The following is a 22,192-nucleotide window of genomic DNA, read 5'->3' on the forward strand; positions in this document are numbered from 1 at the left end:
GACCAACACTAATGTATCTCGGTACAACCCATTTCACGGCCGCGAGAGTTAGCTTCACCTTGACATAAATAAAGATATTAATGATATTTGCATCTGGCCCCTATATTTATTATCCAACTTATTCAAACGTCCCCATATGCTAATCTTCCTCTTCTTCCTCTTGTAAACAAAAAAACGTCCACATATACCGCTGATATGCAGGTTATTCGTTCACGTGACTCTGTTCTGTCTGTGCTATAATTTGCAAGAAATTATTTGAATAATCATACCCAATTTGCGTACAACAGAGTATCAAACACATTGATGCATCACTGACACATTAGTAAGTATAATCTCTATTCATCATAAATTAAAAGTGTGTTTAATATTTTACTCATTTACTTCTAATATCTTTAAGGGAAAAACCTGTTTTCCTACTAGGCTTAGTTGTTTTACCCAAAAAGATAAAGCTCTATTCAATTTCAGTCTTATAAATTAATTATAATACTTCATGCTTCTTTTGCTAAAAGCTCAAAAAGTAGATAATTTCTTGTGAGTTGTTGGTTGAGAAAAATTAAATAAGAAAACTGATCAACTTATGGTGGTATGGGAAAATTGGTTGTTATCCCATAAGCTGCAATCAAGGAATAAATAGGTAGTCGTTGAACTATGGTGAATGCACAGCACATGTTTGATGATGACAAGTAGATAATTCACATTCATCAGGGTATCAAAGAAAGTGACAAAAGTAAAAAATTGTAACAATTTAGGAACCAACAAAACAAAGAGGATGAAAAGAACATGACAAAATAACCCAAACATGGGTTCACGGGTCACTCACTGTTTCCTCATCTTCTTGTTAAATATAAAAGTGCACACCCCACTAGCTACAATATGCCATTATCAATTCATTCACACCCTCTAAACTATACATAATTTCACCGTAATTTTAGATGCAATTAGACATACAAATAGTACGGATATTCAACAGTGACTCATTTTTCTTTTTGTCTCTCTCACTTCTTTTCTTTCTTAGTCTAGATATCTATTGAATTTCTACATTATTCGGATATCTACAAATCATTTTCATAATTCCAATCCATTTATCTGGAAAAAGCTGCAGACACCACTCTCACACACAAGGAATTGATGCAATTTAGCTTCAGAAAATTTCCCAAAAAGTCAAATAGCTTTTCATGACCTCATAAAAGTGCTTTAAAGTAATGATAATGAGCAAACATACTATATATAATTGGCTTCAGTGATCAAATTATTTTTATATAGCAAGAGCCAAAGAGGTAACTCATTCAGCTTATGGATTCAGCTACTTGTTATTGTTCATGGCTGCAACCCTTCTTCCTGTTAGCATTGGTTTGGTTTTTTAACTGTGGAGGTGTTCAGGGGGCAACCCCTGCAGTGAAAGTGGGTAACTTATCAAAGGTGGAAGATGCTGTAAACTTTCATATTTACTATGGCCAGACCTTCAAAGTCATTAAAAATGCAATTGATGGCCAGAGCTACCTTCTTCTCCAGGTACTCCATGAAAGATATCTTAGAAATTTTTGGGAACAACTTGTTCTTTAGTGTGTGTTGGGTAAATTATTCTAAAACAAAAACCAATTTTGGTGAAAAGCTTCTGTGAGTATCTTCTGGGTGCTAGAATTGATTCTAACTAAAGAAAAATTTATCTAATATGCTAGAAGAAAAACTACAACTTGTTGTTTAGAAGTGATTTTGGTGTTTGTCCACCGTGTGTCCAAACATGCTATTATTGTCTGTGGAATGTGTATATGAATGAGTTTTATTACACCAATAGGTCCTTAAGTGTTAGTTTGATTTCTGGTTAAGTAGATAAATAATGAAATGGAAAATGGTAGGCATAGCCTAAATTAGTGTGGATGAGAAAATTTAGGCATTATCAAATTTTATTTTAGATGTCTGTTAGTGAAAACGTTAGTTGGGTTAGCTGGATAGATATAGTTTTGAAGAAATAAAATATGCTACTGCCTATAAAAAGTGGAGAGGTAGAGAGGGAGAGTAACTATCTTGTTATTTGAGAGAGAATTTGGGTATTTACTATTTATATTAGGGACCTGAATACCCTCAATGCTGAATCTGTAATTTGGTGAAATTTTTCCCTACTTTCATTGTAACATAATCCAGGTTCCTATTATCTTTAAATTGTTTCAATGATTTTATAAAAGAAATTCACATAATCATAAGAATGCCTTTGTACTTTCCCAATTGGAAACTACTTTATTAAGGGTTGATAAACTAGTATGATCAATCTATTAGCTGCCCAATTTGTTTTTTCAAAAACATTGATCGGGGAAAGTAGTCAAAGATAGGAGACTTTACCACAAAGCGAGTAGATCAACTAGGAGGGAGTTGTTCTAGCTTATGCTTAGGTCTTGGGTTCGAATCCCTGTAAATGCAGTTGCGTTAAATACTTGGTAGGAAGAACTTTACCACTCATATAGGTCCTACCCGACTCATACATGATTGCTTCAGTGGAGGATACATGTATTTAAACAAAACAAAAAAAAGATAGGAGATTTTTAAAGTAGATCATATATCAGTATAATGTATAACAGTAATCTGCTGAGAATGTATGTTTTAATGAATTAAACATAGGATTTACAATTTTTTCTCTAATATTTTGCATGTTTGCTGCAATTTTCCTACTAATCTATGTTTCTAGTCAACTTAATTTTGTTCCACCAATTCCTTTTACTGGCAGAACAATTCAAGAATTGCATCAAGGACTAAATATTGCACGTCAAGAATCAAATCCTTTATAATACCATTGTCAAACTTTTCTGTTGATACAGATTCATTTCCTGGTATGCCATGCATATTCCTAAACTCCTTGCTCATTCTCATTCAACTTATTGATTCTCTTTTTTCTTTGAAATCAATATGCTAGCAGATAACACCACAAACCATGTGATTTTACCAGCAAACCAAAATTCAGTACCAATTCAATGTTCCAATGCAAAAAAAGGATGTCTTATTCATGAGCTGCAAACTAGCAAAGTAATTATTTTTCACCTTTGTTATGCCTAACATTTTCTTTTCTTTTTTTCTTTCTTTCTTTTGCTTCTGGGGATTGGAACTCAAGTTTCCTTCGTAGAGGTGAGAATCTCTTATTACTTCCGGATTCACATTCGTGTTTCCATGATCAAGATTTGAGGATTTAATTTCTTTTCTGCTTTGCATTCTTATGTCCTCCTATTATTGTTTTTGACATTTGAGCAGCTTTTAGGCTTACTTGAGAGCTTAAAAGGCATAACCTCAGACACTGTGGCTTCTCCATGTGTGTTGAAATTGTATGAAGGAGGACAGATAGAAATGTTCAACAAAAGCGATGTTCAAAAGCTTGCGCAGTTCGCTGCACACTTCTTCACTGACCTTGACACTGATCAACATCCATCTTGTAATTTTGCAACTTTTGTTCCTTTTGCAGAGGATACCCCTTTGCAGGTAAGCAACTTGAGATGACTCTATAGATAAATTTTCAAAATCCTTAAGGATCTAAACTGTGCTTCATGTGTTAGAAATAAATATGACATTTACTTTAATTTGATAGAGAGCAGAGTGGATCAAGTTCATGGGAGCTTTTGCAAATGTTGAAGCTAGAGCCAATGATGTCTATAGTACAGTAAGAACACCACTCAGTCCATATAACTATACAACTAATAATTTCGATGGCAGCGTTTCTCTACATACAAAATTGATATTAATTTAATGCTGAAATTTCTTCCTCACTCTTGCCTTGACTGATAATCAGGATATAAGTATTTCTAAATTACTTTGTACTTAAAAGTTAATCAAGTTTCTGTATGCATGAAATAAAATTTGGACTTGGAGACTAATCAATCACTGTTTCATGATATTATCTGATTAGAATATGTGATAAATGTTACTCAGACAAATGGTTTGTTATTGTACAGGTTAAGCAGAACTATTTGTGCTTGGCTGAAATCGCAAAAACTAGGACATCGTTCAAGCCAACAGTAGCTTGGATGAAGTATGATACGGTATGTACCATAGCAAATAAACCCTCTAATACACATTTCAAAATCATTGTAGCTTTGTTTTCTCTGCAAATTATCTGTAGCTTAGCTTACTTCTGATACATGGATTTTCTTTATTGGCACCCAATGAATAACCTTTAATGTTGTGTTATTTTCAATTGAAATGTCATCTTTGCAGGGTGTTTGGTCTTTTACAAAGGATGGATATCAGTTGAAGGTATGAAACCATTGATTTAGTGCTTGACTTGTAAATACATTATTCAAGCCAAGCATTTCTGATCAGTTTCATATCATATTTTAGTTAATCTGCTGCTCGTGCTTCATGTTCCCCTTGTCACCATCTAATTTTTTATAGAAAAACTTGGCACACAGTATGTGGAAGATGCAGGCGGAGCGAATTTGGATGACTCTATGAGCAAGCACACATACAATATCTCTGATCCTGATGACTTAGAGGAATTGCACGCCATCCTATGTGTAAGTTTAATTAAGATATTTAGATATCTTATTTAATGAGAAAATTCAATTCTGTTATTTAGATATCTTAATTTATTTTCTTTTTACTTATTACTTTTTGTAATTGAGTAAATGTAATTTTGTATGTAGACTGTGGAAGTAGTGATTGATGAAACATTAACTTCTGATCCAGTCAACTACACGCTATCAACATTCATCCAAAACCTGAATGTTGAAGATCGTTCTTGTTTTTCCTTTCTTACAAACACAAGCCTATGGAGATATGACAAACGGATTCAAAACTATACAGCTCTTGGTAAGTTACCTGCATCTCCAATTTAATGCCCTTGTGATCTATCTCTTGTGTTTATTTAGTGATTCACAAGAAAATGAACTCAAGAACCAAAGAGTAATCAGAGACACAAACATGGCCTTGCTATATGTAAATCAATAACCTTTTCTGCCTAGTTTGTATTGAGTTTCTCCTAATTTGGGGTTTCCCTATAAGCCCCACATCTAGTGCCTGAAAATATTTTAAGACCAAAAGTTGAATCCCACATAGGGGGGTGAAGTCTAACTTTTTTGTAAAATGAAGGTTTGAGATTGAAAACAAAACACACCAAAATCTAATCTCTCACTTTCATACAAAAGTGGATTTCAAAATCTGGTGTGTGTTCCTCTCAATCTCAACTTTTTTTTTTTGAGTGATTTGCTCTTAACCTCATCTCTTTTTTTAATATAAAAGAGTTTAATAGCAAAGAATTTTGGACCATCCAGTGTGGGATTTCAACTCTTATAAGGAAACCAGTGTATAAATTTTTTTTTCATCCATTAGATTTGGGACTTCTAGGAAAACTCTAAATAAGGAAAAAACCAACACAATCTGTAACCCAAAAACACTCATTTGTGGTCTAAGTAAAACATAAAGATCCAAAAACCTTCAAATAACCCAAATCAGGCTCCATTGAGAAGTTTAACATGTTGTGGTTTAATTTTGGAATAGGAACATGGTCTTTAGCACCTGAATCTAATTAACCAGGTGCTGTGAGATTTATTTGACAAGAATATATAACTTTGTTATGATAAGCTTGAAAATCCAATTGATCACTAAGTACATTCTATTCTAGCATGATGCATGAGCTTGTGCTTCTTAGTTTGTTAGCTTACTTTCATTGAATAATGTTTGTCTCTGCATTTGATAGATTGGTATAATGGAGCAGTCTCCCAACCTCATTTGGTACTAGCAGATCTTATTGAAGTTTTATTTCCCACTGGAAATTACACCATTACATATTTTAGGAACCTTGCAAAGGTATGCTTCCATTGGTGAAAGAAAAAGAACTATTTCCAAGACAATTTTTCATATTATTAACCTCTCAGCTCAAGTCATTCATCAATCATCATCTAATTGCAGGGGGAAACACCCATAGTTATTGGCCCTGAAATGTGTGACAGGGACGCTTCCTCAACAATGGATCCTACCATAGTAGCATGTGGATGATTAACTTTCAAGTTCAAAAATAGGTATATTCTTGTTAAAAATATTCAATCTTTTGAAATTCAGGATTTTTAACATAGGATCTTAGATCTATACTTCTGTTTTGTTTGTACTAGTATTTACAGTCTACGAGGAGTATTCATATTTTTTAGGATGGAGACACAAGTATTCTATTATCTAATGAGACAATTTTACTTGAGCCGCGAAGGACACTATGAGTGGTAAAACCGAATGTTAATGTAGTTGTATTTATATAGAGTCGAATCCGAGATATCTATTTGAATTAGAACTATTATGTGTTAGTTGATTTATGTGTTTCGCGATATGAGTATGGATAATTTGATACACAAAATTTCACACTCCTACCTCTTTGTAGTGGCAATTTAAGTGTATATGAACAAGCATGACAATACCTGAGTTCGCGGTTCTGTTTGAAATTAAATCAAACAAAATGATAAGAGAATGGAATTGAAATAAACAAACATAACATGACAAAAAGAGTTGAATTGTGTTATAAAGTTCTTTTCAAACTCTTAATAATTTTCAAATTTATCTATTAACTTGAGCAGATGCTAACTGAAAGTAGAATATGTAAAGATTAGCACGTGATAAGGCTCAAGCGTTCAGCATCCAAGTAGAACCTAAAAAGTTAACCAAAAAAGTCTTAACGCCTAAGCCTAGCCTGTGGCCTGTTAAAGACTTTTTTTCAAGTCTGGCCTGACCTTCCCAAAAGCCTGGTTTGACATGTTAGCCTGTTTAAAGGTCTGTTTCACTAGATGAGTTTTACGTTTGCTAACAAACTTATATGTAAAGAAACTATCAAACTTATAAGCTAACGTGTTAAATTATACTAAAATAAATTTTTCAACAATCAGATTTATAATATTATAAGCTACTAGGTAGAAATGGAACTAAACAAGATTATGTTGGTTTCTTAGAGTTAGAGGGCCCAATTAAAATCACACTTCATATTAAGGTATTTAAACACATCATATATCTATTTCTACGTAGACTTATAACTTTGAATCACTATATAAGTCAATTTGCTTAAATATATAAAAATGTCAATAAGTATATAATATCAAGATATTATGATAAATTTCTAATATATAAACATCATCAATGGTAAATATATATTTATACTAATCATATTTAAAATGTATCAGAAAAATACTAATTATATTTACTTAAATAGGCTAGCCTATAAGGCTTACAAGGCTTTTTGAATGGCATAAGCCTAGCCTTTTAAACTAAATAGGCTTTTCAAAATGCCTAAGCCTTACCTATTTATCAATTTGGCCTGGCCTGGCCTGGGCCTGTGGATAAAAACGGCCTGACCTATTCCCACCCCTACTTTCAAGTGAGGATAAAAACTCTATTGTTCAGGGAGAAAACCCTAAAATGCCCCCAGATTTAAACATAATTTTAAACTTTTTAAGGGCAGTCTGGGGCTTTCACAATTTTTTTAATTGGAACGTTGTGTTTACTCTTCTTCAACCTTGCTTCTACGTTCTCCTTTGGGTTCTCCTCTGTTTTTCACGATGAAAACAGAGCCCTGCTTCGTCCTTCTTCCTCCTTCCTCCTCCTCCTTCTTCCTCCTCCTCCTTCAGCGTAGCGGCCGTAGCGCTACACGCTATAGCGCTATTGCGGATTTTGGGCTCGCCGCTATCGGCCATTAACAACATTGATTTAGAGTGATCTTTTATAATCACGAATTCAATTCCTATGTTAGTAATCAAAACTAATTGACAAAGATAAGGGGAAGAGATATACCACATGAGTGTTTATTCTGGTTAACCCCAAACTTTGGGCTATGTTGAGTTTGCTTACTCCTTAAAGGTACTTCCACGTGCTAACTTTACAAAGTTATAAATATGTGACTGGCCTCTTCACACTAATGAGTTGTTTCTGAGTTAGTTTTTTGAGATTTTTTGAGGAAAAGGGAGATAATGGCATATTTTTATTTTTTAATAAATATTATCTAATTTGATGATGTTTAAAGTGAAGTGTATGAAATGATAAATTAACATAAGCCCAACATTCTACAAATTATGTATTATAAAAAATATTATGTAATCCTTCCAATTTGAAAAATAAAAATATGCCCTCCATTGCCATTTTGATTAAAGAGATTTTTTTTGAATAACTACTATTAAATTACTTTCAAGACTTAATCGCAGTATAATATCAAATTTTGTCAAATTCAAACGTTGGATGAACGATTAAAAGGTGATAATTATCTAAATGAGAAAAACAATAAAGGAAGGGAAAAAAGAATTTGACGGAGGTAAACGAAGAAGAAAATGTACTTAGAAAATTATTTCACTTGATCCACAATTTGTTCTCAATCAACACACTCAAATAAGGTGAAATTAACATTTAAGATGTCGATAGGACTATTCACCTACTAATTCCTTCATTAAGCAAATCTACCAATTGAGATCTTAGCCTTAATCCCTTAAGTCACAGTAATCACAAAATGGAGCATTATAGCACAAACTAGCTCGATCAGACATATCCAAAGCCATGTTTCTAACCCAAGAAGTTCATGCCTTGGTGGATGGAATCTTTGACTGTCACTTAGGGAATCCATTGGTTCATAACTAGATAATCATATCCCATTGTCGAGTATCCTGACTAATCACTCAGTTTAGACCTCATTTCCTACCTAAGATATTCATATTTAAGGGTAAACGTCTCCTATTGTCCCTTAAAAAACCTCAACCTAGCCTAAAAAAATTATTTCCTAGGGTCAATGATGCAAAGGGAGGTTCGTCTCATAAACTAGACTCACACCAACTTCCCAATTGTTATGCAAGCCCTCAAAATCATAACATGACCAAGAGATTCATGAAGAACAAAAAGAAAAAATTAACATCCCAATACATAAGTGAAATTACCCCTTTCATAACTAAGCATACATAAACCATATCAAATTTCCATCCAATTCATAAATCAATGAAAGCTATATAAATTACCATTTGACCAAACGAGGAATCAAACATAGAAAGAAACACCAAGCAATAAAAACTCATCTATATAATTGCATAGAGATGTATTGAGCAAGAGTAAAAACAAACTTCTTCTCCACCAACTTGGGTTTAGAATGACCCAAGATGCATAAAAAAAACACTAAAGAAGTGCTTAAATAAGAAAAATCTAAAAAAAAATCATGTTTTATGTCGGAGACAGGGGCGCACAGACTTGACAATAAAGAGCTCACGTAGAAAAATGGCTCTTGCGACTTCGTTCATCGTTGGATCGAGTTTTGATATGTTTCAAGACTCACATATCTTCAATCTAACCAACCTTATTGTCAAGAAAATGTATGTGCACGGAGATCAAACACACACAAGAAGCATCTAAATTACTTAAGTAAAATTTGCAATAAAAAACACATAAAAACACCAAATAAATTTATAAAAATCCTTAAACAATATATAAATACAAAAATGCATGATATAAGATCTAAATGCATAAAAATGACTAAAATAACCTAAATAACTTATTAAACTAAATACAAAATAACTAAAAAAATGGAGGTTTCATAAGGATCAGTAGTTTTCATTTAGAAAAAGGACTTTTCAATTTTATTTATTTATTTAAGGGCTGGAAATTCTTTGTTTTTTTTTGTCAAAAGATTTTAGTTTTTTTTTTTGTTGATACGCAATAAAAAATATATTGATGAATATGGGTACTTCAAAAGATTTTAGTTAATATTAATTTCAATATTTTCGGAGCCCCATTGGATATATGGGCTGATCCAATACAACTCACAACCCGCATCAAATTAGGGTTTCAGCGGCGCACTCTTCTTTCTTCCCTTTATAACCACACACCTTCTCCCCCTTTTCACAAATCAGACCATCTTCTCTACCGAAGTTTCAATCTTTCATACTGTTTTCAATTTAGGGTTTGAATTTGGATTCTGGGTATGTCTCAATTTTGTGAATCTCGCGTCAATTACTGATTACCAGTGCTCTAAACCTTGTGGGCTCTGTGTATGATATGACGCCATAGCAATTCCTTTCTGCAATATCTTGTGTGCTGTTTATCCTTTCTTCTCAGTTCCTATTGCAGAGTGGGATAATTCTCTGCTAGTTTTCAACAATTTTCAGTTTTGTAGTTTGTTTTTTCAAACTGTTTTGGGTTTTGCTAGGAATTAGGTTTTAGTTATTTTTCTGTGTTTTTGTCTTTGATTTTAGTCTGTTAATTTTTTTCATTGAAAGATGGATGTGATGATTTTTTCCCCAGATGATCGAAGCTGAACAATCTGTGCGATTTTTTTCTCTTAGGAGAAATCAAGCCAAATAAATCTGATCCATCTCTGATACTGAAAAATCTTTTTATGTGTTGCATTTAGGTGTTGATTTTCATTTGCTTCTCTATGTCTTGGATTATATTTGGTTCATGATTTTATTGAATGTTTGTATTTTTTGGAGAAATAAATTAATATGGTATCTGATACCTAAATATCTGAATTCCTTACAATTTGTTCTCCAGATATCAATGATCAGAAGTTTAATGCTTGCATTGCTTTTTGTTGGCATTGCAAGTTTGGCTCTTGTGTTACATACATCATGGAATCCATTCCTTTTAATACTTCCTTGAATAATTTGTATTTCCTTAGCTTGTATTTTAGATTAAAATTGAAATGCTGTTATCTTTGTTGAAATCTTAGTAGAAAATGTTTAACAATGTGTGATTTTAGTTGATGATTAAAGTTGGAGGTGATGATTATTTCCCCAGATGATCGAAGCTGAACAATCTGTGCGATTTTTCTCTATTGAGAAACCAAGCCAAATAATCTGATCCATCTCAATAGAACTCATTTATATTTCTTAAATGTATGAAATTATCATTATTCTGGTAAATTTTAGATACAATGTTTAGTAATTTTTTAAAAACAACACAGCCTTTTTTGTCATGCGATAGAAAAGTTTCCATTAGATGCAATATTCACATTCGTTTCTTTGCTATGAAAATATTTAGTAGCTAATTTTTTTTTATTTCAAATTAGTTCCTCGTTGTTTTGTTTACCTTGTAAATATTCTTAGTTTAATTTACTTAAGACAGTTGTTTGAATCAAATATCCCGCAACCTGGATTATGATCATTCATTGGAGTTAACATTGGTTTTTGCTATGAAATCCGCTTCTTTGTTGACTTCACTACAGATTAGTTCTGAGACATATATATGGATGTGAAGTGTTGTGCTGAGGTAGCAAGGTTGTGGATTTTATGGTCAAAGGCCATCAACAACATTTAATTGCATATTGAAAACATACTCAGATAAATTCAAAATGTGTTTGGAGCAGCCCTTTACTAGTTAGGGATCCCTAATCTCTTGGCCACTACTTGGAAAATTTTAAAGACAACTTTCGATAATTTTATAAATTTAGCCACTACAAGTTTTTGATATTTTTTACACTTTTAGATATCTTTACAAATTTAGTTTTTCGAAATTGAAATCATTTTCTATTATAACATTTTCAATTTTATTTTATATAGTTTAAAATGAAAACATGAAATAGACTGACAAATAAATCCTAAGCCCCTATCCAAAAAATGGAGTACTACATCCAAATGACAAAAAAAATAGCCCCTCATTCCAAAACAAAAGTTCCAAGATCCTGGTTAAGAACCAAAGATTCAAATTCTGGTGGTACCTCTTCTGTTCAAACTGGAGTTATGGGATTTTGAAGAGTTTTTGGCTAAGTAATCAGCTACAGAATTGCTGAATTGACGCACTAAAGTCTAATTAAAACTGAAAAGGATGAGACTAAGTCTCTATAATCATTTAAAATGGAAAACAAATAAGAAGAAGAACCACTATTTGCCTTATTTCAAGTCTCAAAGTGAGGTACTTTCAAAAGAAAACAGTCTTAAAGAAATGTAAGCAATCTGTCTCAAGAGTCACTTGTTGGAATCCAAGGTCTTTATCATTTAAAATGGAAAACAAATAAGAAGAAGAACCACTATTTGCCTTATTTCAAGTCTCAAAGTGAGGTACTTTCAAAAGAAAAAAGTCTTAAAGAAATGTAAGCAATCTGTCTCAAGAGTCACTTGCTGGAATCCAAGGTCTTTATCTAGGGAGAGTAGGGTTGGCAATGGCCCCGTGGGTGCGGGTTTGGTCATTCCCACACCCGAACACAAATTTAACATCTAAACTCAAACTCAATATGGGTGCAAAAGTTAAACCCAACCCCAAACTCTTGGATTTCGGGTTACCCAAACCCAAACCTAAAATCCGATGTGAGAACCGAACCCGCAAAAAACTCAAATACCCGATCCGGAAACAAAATGAACATAAGCTGATTAAACTTCATCATCTTTCCAATACAAAGGAAAAATTAAAGTCCATGAACATATGCTGATAAACAACATAATGTATTGATTTATAAACATCCAAATTCTAAATGTCTAATTAAACTTCATTCTTCAATGTTCTTCTAATTAAACTTCTCAGTAGAAGTATTCAACAAAGAACAACAACTACAAATAATATAACAAAATAACAAAAACAGCCACAAATTCTGGTTTGAGTTTGGGTGCGGGTTTAATCAATCCCACACCCATACCCAAACAGGTTATAAAATTTGGGTGAAACCCAAATCCACACCCAAACCCAAACCCAAAGAAATCGGGTTTTGTCTAAAATTTCGGGTTGTGTTCAGGTTGGGCCCCGCGGATTTGAGTTTTCTTGCCATCTCTAAGAAAAAGTGACCATTGAAAAGCTAATGCTTCCGCCACCAAAGGAGATGGTGCCTCAACCGGATGCATAATTGTTGCCATAACTTGCGCATGTTCTTTCCTTGCAATTAAGCCAAATCCTGCACCTACATTTAGCACCCAAGATGTCTCAAAATATATTTTAATTAAGTCACCCCTTTGGCTTGGTCCATGTTCCCCTTTTCACACGTTGTTCCTCTGCTTGGACCATACCCACCGCCACATGTTCCCCTTGCGCACAGAGATTGCCAAACCGCCCTATAATTCCCTCAAAGTTGGGTTGTTTCTGCTGGTGTACAACACCATTTTGCATTTTCCATATCCCATAAATAAAGTTAAGGCATCGCCCAATAAGTTGAGCATCATTCTGGTAAAAAATCAGGAACTCTTCTAGTTCCTCATTATGTCGAAACCTCGCCCCCATGGGAGATGCAAACCACCACCTTGTCACCACCGGACATGTAAATAGTATATGTGCTACCGCTTCTGGACCTGCACAGCACAACGGACAATCCTCCTCGACTTGGACACCATGAATATTGCGTCGGGAGAATCTTCTTCGCAGCTCCCACGCTACTTCCTTGCAGCGAGGAAGAGCCTCTGCCGACCAAAGAGCCTTCCAGAATTTTGGATGTAGTTGTTGCCCTCTAGAGAAAGACCCCGTTGAGAAAGAAGATTCATTATGAGGCATGATTTATTTAATCTGTCTCCATGGAGGTGGTGGGTGGTGGGTTATTAGTTGGATCATAACTGTTGGTATGTAATCTTTTGCTTCTTTACTTTTTTACGCTGTACTTTTTTCTTTCTTGTATTGGGTTGAAGTACCCCTTGTACTTCATTTCAATATAATTCATTTGGCTTATCAAAAAAAAATTAAGAATCCTCCTCTGTCTACGAAAAGCATATCCTGTTTTGGTAGAGTAGCCTCCATCAGTTGTTAATGGCCAATAAAAGTCATCCTGCATTGGATTGAAATATGTTTTCTCCTTTATCTTTTGAGATCAATGGTGAAAGATGGTGAGAATCTTCTAGTTCTTTTTGGTTCGGTTCACAGTTCAGTACGATTTTCTTAGAACCATGAACATGCCTAGTTGCCAAGATCTGTCGAAGTGGAGATTATAAGCGTTTAATGTTGCACTTCTTGAACCAAAAGGTTTGGTAGAAGAAGTGCAAAGTTAAATGCTTTTAAGCCCTACTTTGATAGATTTTCACCACTAGGCATGTTGTTCTAAGAAAATCGTACTGAACTGTGAACCGAACCAAAAAGTTCCAGAACCATTAATATGGTGTCAAAACTAAACCACTTTTCAAAAATCAGTTCCGTGAACCGAATTGATTCCTTACAACCAATTTGAACCGTACTAAATTGCTTTTACCATTTTTATTTTATTTTAGATTCTAATTTTAAGTTTTTTACCTGTGTACCGTTAGTCAGTAGTAACTGTGAGACCCAAGTTTCTAAGCTTAGAATAAATGAATGAAATTCCTATTCACGATTAGGTTCGATGTATCGTGAAGGAAAAACCTGAACAAGTGTTTATCGAATGGAATGAATTTATGAAGGAGAAAGCTCAGGAAAAAGGCTAAGGATAGTATTAAGGTCGATATAAGTTATAGCACAAGTAGTATTCGCTTATACCTAGGACAAGAGCGTTAGTAAACGACTAATTTGCACTCAAAGACACGATAGAAACTAATTCCAAAAATGTTCAGAGAAATGTTAGAACTTCTCTTAATCCTTTCCATGACAAGCGTTTCGATACGAAACCCTGGAATGTACGAACGACCGATTCTAGTTCTCGGAGGTTTGCCGAAACTAAATCTCTGATAGCTCAAGAAACCTAAAATAAACGGTCGATGAAGACTTTTTCTATTCGGAGCTTCAAACGAAGATTCCACACGCATACACATATTTCTTTCGAGTTTTCCAATCTTTCTTCGGAAAGAAGTTTTCTCATCCGACATCAACTGCAAAAAGTAGTTTTTCGGGTAAAATAAATTTACACCGACTTTGGATCGTTTGTCTTAATTCCAAGAAAACTATTTTGAGTTCTGGAATTCTGTCGCCATAACCTGTCTTAGAATTCACAGAGGAAGGCACAGGAAAAATCGGAATCGCGAAATTTTCATTTTTCCGCATTTTCCATCAACTATAAATAGCTTGAAAAAAAAATCAAAATCCTCCACCACCATTAACACCAAACCCGCGAGCTTGAGAGGAGAAGGGGAGGAAGAGATTTTCGCCGTTTCTTGCCTGATCGCTGCACCGACAGTTGCTACTCGAAGACCTCGAGGTATAGATGTTATTCCTTACTTCTGATCGTCAATTCTGTCGTTTTTCTCTATGTCTTTCTGTGCTCAAAGTTTTGAGCTTTTTGTAATACTGTCCAAATAACTTGATTTCTCTATCTAAACTTATTCCCTGCATGCCCAATAGCATGTTTAGCGGATTACATTTCGCCGAATCTCGCCGAATTGCCGCCGAGTTTCAATTCTGCTCAAAAACCCATTTTTTGACCAAAGCTTCGCCCTTTAGACTTAAAACTCTCGACTGAGCTTAACGCCAGTAGGATTAGTTGTCATAAACGTCGTTGGTGACGTCCCCATCTAATTTGTTTTTCGAAATTCCAAATTTAAAATTCCGAGCTAAAAACACTGACCAAAATACCCATGCGTCAGTTTTCGATCCGATAATTTTTCCGAGCTTTAATTCGCCTTAGGTACGACTAATGATAACCTAGGAACCAAGTTTGATCGAAGAAAAAGCGTCGGACACAATTAGTGTGTGTGGCCGAGAGCACCCTCAATGGGGGAGGAAAATTTCTCTTTTTCGAAAACTCGTCTTATCGCGTTAGATTATCGTACTTCGGAGTTTATGATGCTTCGTGTAACCTTAGTAATTATTGTTTGCTGAGTTTCTGACTGATTGTGATTGAATTCTGTGGTTTCGCTCTAAGGTTCGTTCGAGGAATTCCAAGGAGCGGAAGGAGGAGATTGTGAAGGAACGCTGCAGGATCACGCTGGAGGAGCTACAGGTGAGGGCTACTCACTGAATACTAGATAATGTTTTAGGTGTCGACGAATTCGACTTGATTTATTGTTTATGCATTTGATTGTGATTGACTGGGAAATGTTTTCTGAGGCTTCGGCTGACAATGATGATTATTTATCGCTTGACATGTTTTTTATATTGATTTACATGCTATGTGCTAAATGGTTAATCTAGGATGTGTTGATATTGATTCACATGCTATTTGCTAAATGGTTAATCTAGGATGTGTTGATATATGTGCCATGACTGTTGGATTGTGTTACTTTGATTATGCAATTACACATATATCTGTTGTACGTCAGAGTGAGGATAACAACCAGTTATGCCAAACTTATCATGAGATTTTGGGAAAGTTTGACGGGACGAACGGAGGTTCGGGCCCTTATTCATATTTCAGTGGATCGAGACCTTCTCTGGGAATTACTTGGGATGATGGGATCTTTTAAACTCATAAGATTAGAGACAAAACTAAATGGAAACCATTTTACAAGAAAAATTCATAATACACTAAACAACCTCTGAACCCTTTAAATAATGATAACAATCTCAGATGAAAGCTTAAGGTTGTATATTAGTTTTGGAAAATGAGAAGTGTCGCCGAATCCAAGTTTTGGGGAAACTAATAAGTTTATGAGTATGTTAATACTCTTTTGCTCGATGAGCAGTTTTGTTGTTTGGCTATCTACAAGATAAGCCGGGAAATTAATAAGTTTCTGAGTATGTGGATACTCTTTTGCTCGATGAGCAGTTTATTTGTTTGGCTACCTAAAGGATAAGCCTGGGAACTATAAGTCCCAAGTACATTGGTACTCTTTGCTCGCTGAGCAGTTTTGACCATCGGAATTAGATGAGTCGGATGACTCGAGAAGTCATCACGAGTGATTGCACTCTTTTTATATTTAATTGTCTTTTGTCGCAGAATCGATATTTACCTTAGAGTATTCTTTTTAGAGACAATAAGTTAGCTAGAACACGTGACGACGTGACGAGTGAGGTCGGAGACGTTGTTTGGCTAATCACGTTGCATTCATTCACACAATTCTGGGGTTAATACACGGTGGGATGCCGGACCTCGGTGGATTCCAAAATGGTCATAAGACCCGGATTTCCACATAAGAACACTGCGGTGATTCTTAGTAGCAGACGGAAATGGCAGGCCAGCGGGTATACTGCTGATCTGACTACATTTTGTTTGGTGTAAGAGATGCCCGAGCGGAAATGGTCCCACTTTGGCCGGTGATAGGACTGACTCGTTGGTGTCCATCCTTCCGGATTGCATCTTGTTCCTCGTCATCTCATTCATGCACCATGCATACTGACTTAGTTGCCGAGTGTGATTTGTTACTTGTTAATTTTACTTGATACATGTTATTTGTCAGTAATTATCATTTACATTCAATTGGAAGATATACAAATTATAATGCTATCACAAACTTCTAAGCCTAAGTAGCTATCCCTTAAACTTTATCTACTGGGTGTATTACTTATGTAATTCTTTGAGTTGACCCTTGCGCCTTCTGTTTGTGTTTTGGCGGACTACGCCCATTGTCAGATGTCCATGGCGGATTGGTTTACGATGGTCCACCCTTCGGGGGGGACTAGGTTTGAGATGCTTGATCAGGAGATCCCCGGCTCATGGGTGGTCGACCCCGCTTGCCACAAAGCGATTTACTCGGGGAGAATAATGGAAGATCGTGTCGACAGTCTGGGACACTTGACGGAGGGAGTTCTGAGGCGTTACACAATCAGCTTTAACCTGCCACCCGGCGTGCACTGTGGACCCGGTGTAGGAGTACCACCACCACCGTCGTCTTCTGACGATGAGGACCCCTCGGAGGAGGAGCCTGTGGGAGGGACTTCATCAGACTCTAGCTCACCTACTGTTGCCGTTGCTGATGACCTTGGTTCGGGTCCTGGACCCGTGAGACCAACACATAAGCATGTTGCAGTAGCGAGATGGGGGATGGTTGCAGACATTGACCTAGTCGTCCTGGATTCTGATTCGGACGATGACCACGCTAGCATGTAGTTGTGAGTGCTGGGGTGTACTCCTCTGGACAGGATTAGGGTAGGAGTAGCATTATAGCTCTGTTCGTCATGTTCGTATTTTGGGGCAGGGTAGGTTTCCGACCTTTAGCTTTTTGTGTGGTTTTCTTTATGGAAATCACAGAGAGTTGGTCGGATTAGGAGGTCTTGTTTAGACCGTTTTGGGCTGACCTACTTTCGTTTTGGAGGACTGTATTACGAACACTTGACCTTTCACTTTGGTTTGTACATATTGCCCACGGGCACCACTTTCGGTTACTTCCCGTCATTGGAGGATACTCGTGACGTGGTCCACTACTTACAGCGGGGGCTGTAAATATATATTACATTAGTTATGTTTGTCTTTTGCTGTAGAGTCTTTACTTCGACAAGTCTTTAATTTTATTATTTAAAACATATCGAAAAAAAATATTCACGTTTTTCCGCTTTATTTTCTTTTTGGTTACTAAAGTGATGCCACCGAAATCGGGGTGTTACAGTAACTCACTAACTCTTTAGTGTTTCTCACACTCTCTTGACACCAATTCTCTGAAGAATCAATTAGTTTCCATGATCCTAACCCCAAATGAACCCCATCTCCAAATCCAACAAATTCACCTACATGAACCCTAACTCCGGTTGCGGTGATGGAGAGAAATCACAAGGGTTTAAAGATGTTACCGAAGGATAGCTCAAGTGGTAAAAGCTAGTGATATAAGAGTTGGGTGGGAGAAAGGGTGAAGAGTTCAAATCTTGAGGATGAGTAGTTTACTAAACATTACTAACAACTACTCCCTCCGTTCATTTTTAACTGTCCACTTTGAAGAATTTTTTTTGTTTCTATTTAACTGTACAGTTAGCATTTCAAGAGAGCAGTAAATGGTGTTTTTACAAAAAATGCCCTTGTCAGTACAATAAATGATGAGAGATAACACATACTTTAAAGGGTAAAATAGAAAATTAATCCTCACTTTTTCTAAAAATCAACAAAATTAATCACAACCTTAATATGTGTGCATCCACTCAAAGTGGACAGTTAAATAGGAACGGAGGGAGTAACATTTACCTATAAAAAACAAGGGTTTGAAGATGGTCCTTCCATTGTGTTTGATTTATATAATCATATCTAATGCTATTTCTATTTGGTATGTAAATTTAGAAAAAAGAAACGATTATGATGTGAGCGAGATTGATGAGCACTTGTAATTAATCTCAATTCTCACATGCAACTGGCAAGTACAATTTTGATTTTTGAGAGCTATTGAGGTGATGTATTTAAAATTTAGAAAAAAAAAAATGTGCACCGATAGTTTTTTTATACTGTCAACTAATCAGATTTTAAGGATGTGAGAAAATCTCTCTTTTTATTTAATTTCATTAATTGACGCGGCATACCCTTAAAATATCTTGGTTAACGGTGTAAAAAAAACTTTACACCGTCGGTGCATAGAAATTAAACTCTTTAAAATAGTATTAAAACTATATTTACAAATAATAGTTTTCTAATTTTTAATTGGTTCTCAAATAGTTTCCAAAAAATGTTCCGAAAACCATTTCTCAAAATCAGTTCTTTAAATTGGTTTTTAATTTATGCGATCGAACCCGCTCTTTAAATAGCCCAACCAGTTCTTAAATTAAACTGGTTCATAACTGGTTCTAAGGCTCAAACCAAATTATAAATCAGAACCGGTTTGCTGAACTGAAGAACCAGTTTATTGAATTAAAAATCCGGCTTGGTTTAATTATTGTGAAGCAAAAACTAATTTGGTTAAGTTCAGCCAAACTGGCTTTCTTGAACCGAACCATGAACAGGTCGCTGGCCACAACAAAACTCAAAAACAAAATGATGAAGGAGACTATACTAGCTGAACAAATTCGGTAAAGGGCTCATAAATAGGGTTAATGAAGATGCTCAAATGTTATGTACCAGAGAATATCTTAAGTAAGAAAGGTACACTAATGAAACCCTAGCAGAGCACAAACAAGGACATGATATAATAAAAATGAAATATTCTCATTAATGATAGTAAAGTTGTCAGATACAAGGTAAAAACCTCCCTTTTATAGAGGGTGAGGTCAACATCTAGATTGTTCCTATATTTGTGCCTTTACAAACAAGGTCCAAATCCTTATGTAGATAAGACAAACCCAAAAGAATCTTCTAGCTGGCAGATGAGAACACCGGTGGAACAATAGACCTTTAGACCTTCCATCACCGCCTGTGACCTTTGCCAGTCTTGACACGTCGCCATCTTCTATGAGTGTAATGGGTGGGCATCATATTAGGGATGCCCCGCCCAGTCCATCAAAGTTTTCTAGATTTTGGGTGGAATGTAAAGATGAAGAAGAATGTGGAATAGTACATGATGTTTAAGGTTTTAGGTTTGTTCATGATTTTTCTATTTTAGTTTTGAGTTTGTTTATTTTGAGAAGACGTTTAAGATGATGGATTAAAGATTATAGATTGGTAACTATAGATTAATAATTACATATCTAAATTTGGCCCCTCTTAAGTTTGAAAATTTTGATCTCAAATGACATATCATCATGTCACATAAGCTCTAGTTGAGCACTTAGCAAGGTCACATAATCACCATCTCTAGAGCGAACAGAAATTGGGTGATTTCCTATATATTCAAACTTTACTCGGACGAGGTGCAAAAAACATAGTTAATCCAATAATTTTTTTATGGCATGCCAGTCTGATTGATAGATTGTGAATCACCCATGTGAAGCATAGTAGAAGCCTTTCAATTTTTTGGCTAACAATTGTTCCTTTGACTATAAATGAAGGTAATTAACTTTTTTCTTCTTTAAATAAACTACTTAGTTATATCTAAGTGAGAGGGATTTTTAGGTTTCCTCTTGTAACCCAAAAAAAGTGAGAGGGATTTTTTATGTAATAGTGAGAGAATCAATTTTTGACCTTTTGATCAAAATGAATGAGTGAGATTAATAGCCAATTTAAAACCTGACGTGCCTCTCAATAGATGCCCACCCAAACTTCTATTTTTTGTTCGTCCATTTTCTCTTTCTACCGCAACCATGGTGCTTCATAAACCTTTTCTTTCTTGTTTCATATTGTGCCATCATCATTCAAAAGTTTGGATTGGTTATTTGTTTGAGTCTTTAGACTCATTCCCTCTTACGAGAAATAATGAGTTTGGTTCAATTGTCTATGTACAATATTAACTTTGAAATGCACCACTGTTTTGGGAATCGGAGGAATGACACCTCACACCCGCTAGGACGATCAGAAAAGGATAATCAAACCCTTAAAAACTTCAGTCGCTCTTTAGTTCACGCTCCACTACCCTAGTGGATCAGAACTAGTGGACTACTGTTCTGGGAATAAGGGAAAGACACCTGACCCCCGACAGTACGAGCGCATGTCGGTTTCGAGGGAGCCACGCAGAACCTACCCCGTTTTCTTGGTCATATCTCCCTTAACCAATCGTCTACCTATCCTATCACGGACTGACCGACGACGGGGGACGAGTAACCGGGAGACTCACCCCAACGACCATTGATGACCCGAGATTTAAGGATATTTTCCTAGCTTATTTGCATGTAGTTTAGTATAATTTTTAGGATATTTCATTCATTTTAGGACACTTTAGGCTTATTTCATACATTTTAATATTTTTATTTGGTTTTAGTATTTTTCTACATTTTATAGTATTTTCTAGATATTATTAGGATTTATTTACTTTAATTTAGGATTATATAAGTTTATTTTAAGTTGCAATCTTATTTTTATCTCTTATATATTTTTATTTGCTTTATTTTAGGAGAAGATTTGGAGAAAAAAAGAAAGAATCCAAGAAATAAGGAGAATTTCGTATCTGCTATCTTCCCCAACGGAAGAAACCGCTGCAATAGCACTAGATTTTATCTGCTGTTTAATGTAGCGACACTTTAACCGTCGCGAAAGAACCTGACGGACCAGAACATAAAAATTACTATAAATTCCGTTTTTTACCTACTTTTTGGGATTTTTTTTGTCTTTTTTTTTCTCCTAAACCTAATAAACACCTTTGGGAGACTTAGAGGCAATTTCTTGGTGGAGAGGAAGGCTAGGCCCTTGAGGGCCGGTGTCAGGGTCATGGAGGAGGTGACAGCTTCTCCGGATGTCCATGGCTCCGTTCTATTTTGGGTTTTGTTTTTCTCTTTACCTATATGTGTGTTGACTCTCTTTTAGTATTTGGGATGACTTAATTTGATTTTCTCTCTTATTCAATATACTATTATGCAATTATAATTATGGATTTTCATTATTTGGTGTTTTTCTCTATGCTTAACGCTTCTATTGGTCGATTGATAATTTTAAGGGTTTATATTAATTCGTAAATAGATTGGGAAATTGATATGAGTTGATGTAGGCTTAGTTCATATAAAGGGGAAAAATTTCTAT

General features: G+C 35.3%; 1 protein-coding gene, 1 long non-coding RNA gene and 3 other non-coding genes across 5 annotated transcripts; all 5 read left to right on the forward strand.

The window, feature by feature from the left end:
- The first annotated feature begins 932 nt into the window (after positions 1–932).
- Positions 933–6,259, forward strand: LOC130726465 (uncharacterized). The gene is made up of 11 exons (XM_057577727.1): positions 933–1,512; positions 2,720–2,822; positions 3,101–3,114; positions 3,238–3,462; positions 3,569–3,640; positions 3,933–4,019; positions 4,195–4,233; positions 4,389–4,493; positions 4,623–4,788; positions 5,675–5,784; positions 5,887–6,259. The coding sequence occupies exons 1-11, from the start codon at positions 1,294–1,296 to the stop codon at positions 5,971–5,973; spliced, it is 1,227 nt and encodes a 408-aa protein (XP_057433710.1). The 5' UTR covers positions 933–1,293; the 3' UTR covers positions 5,974–6,259.
- A 3,547-nt stretch (positions 6,260–9,806) lies between these two features.
- On the forward strand, positions 9,807–18,102 carry LOC130726483 (uncharacterized). The gene is made up of 3 exons (XR_009014873.1): positions 9,807–13,457; positions 15,659–15,736; positions 17,306–18,102. It is a non-coding gene; the product is annotated as an uncharacterized LOC130726483 (long non-coding RNA).
- On the forward strand, positions 10,200–10,295 carry LOC130727111 (small nucleolar RNA Z103). Its single transcript, XR_009015148.1, has one exon. It is a non-coding gene; the product is annotated as a small nucleolar RNA Z103 (small nucleolar RNA).
- LOC130727118 (small nucleolar RNA snoR98) lies at positions 10,426–10,547 on the forward strand. Its single transcript, XR_009015155.1, has one exon. It is a non-coding gene; the product is annotated as a small nucleolar RNA snoR98 (small nucleolar RNA).
- Positions 10,695–10,787, forward strand: LOC130727114 (small nucleolar RNA Z103). Its single transcript, XR_009015151.1, has one exon. It is a non-coding gene; the product is annotated as a small nucleolar RNA Z103 (small nucleolar RNA).
- Positions 18,103–22,192: the final 4,090 nt, after the last annotated feature.

The sequence above is a fragment of the Lotus japonicus genome, chromosome 6, assembly GCF_012489685.1.
Source record: "Lotus japonicus ecotype B-129 chromosome 6, LjGifu_v1.2".
NCBI classification, from domain to species: domain Eukaryota; kingdom Viridiplantae; phylum Streptophyta; class Magnoliopsida; order Fabales; family Fabaceae; genus Lotus; species Lotus japonicus.

What these genes read in the sequence shown, in the direction of transcription:
- LOC130726465 (XM_057577727.1), top strand. Translation starts at nt 1,294, where the DNA reads ATGGATTCAGCTACTTGTTATTGTTCATGGCTGCAACCCTTCTTCCTG. An exon ending in CCAATGATGTCTATAGTACA is followed by an intron (nt 3,641 to 3,932) that starts GTAAGAACACCA and finishes GTTATTGTACAG; the next exon opens with GTTAAGCAGAACTATTTGTG. An exon ending in AATTGCACGCCATCCTATGT is followed by an intron (nt 4,494 to 4,622) that starts GTAAGTTTAATT and finishes TTTTGTATGTAG; the next exon opens with ACTGTGGAAGTAGTGATTGA.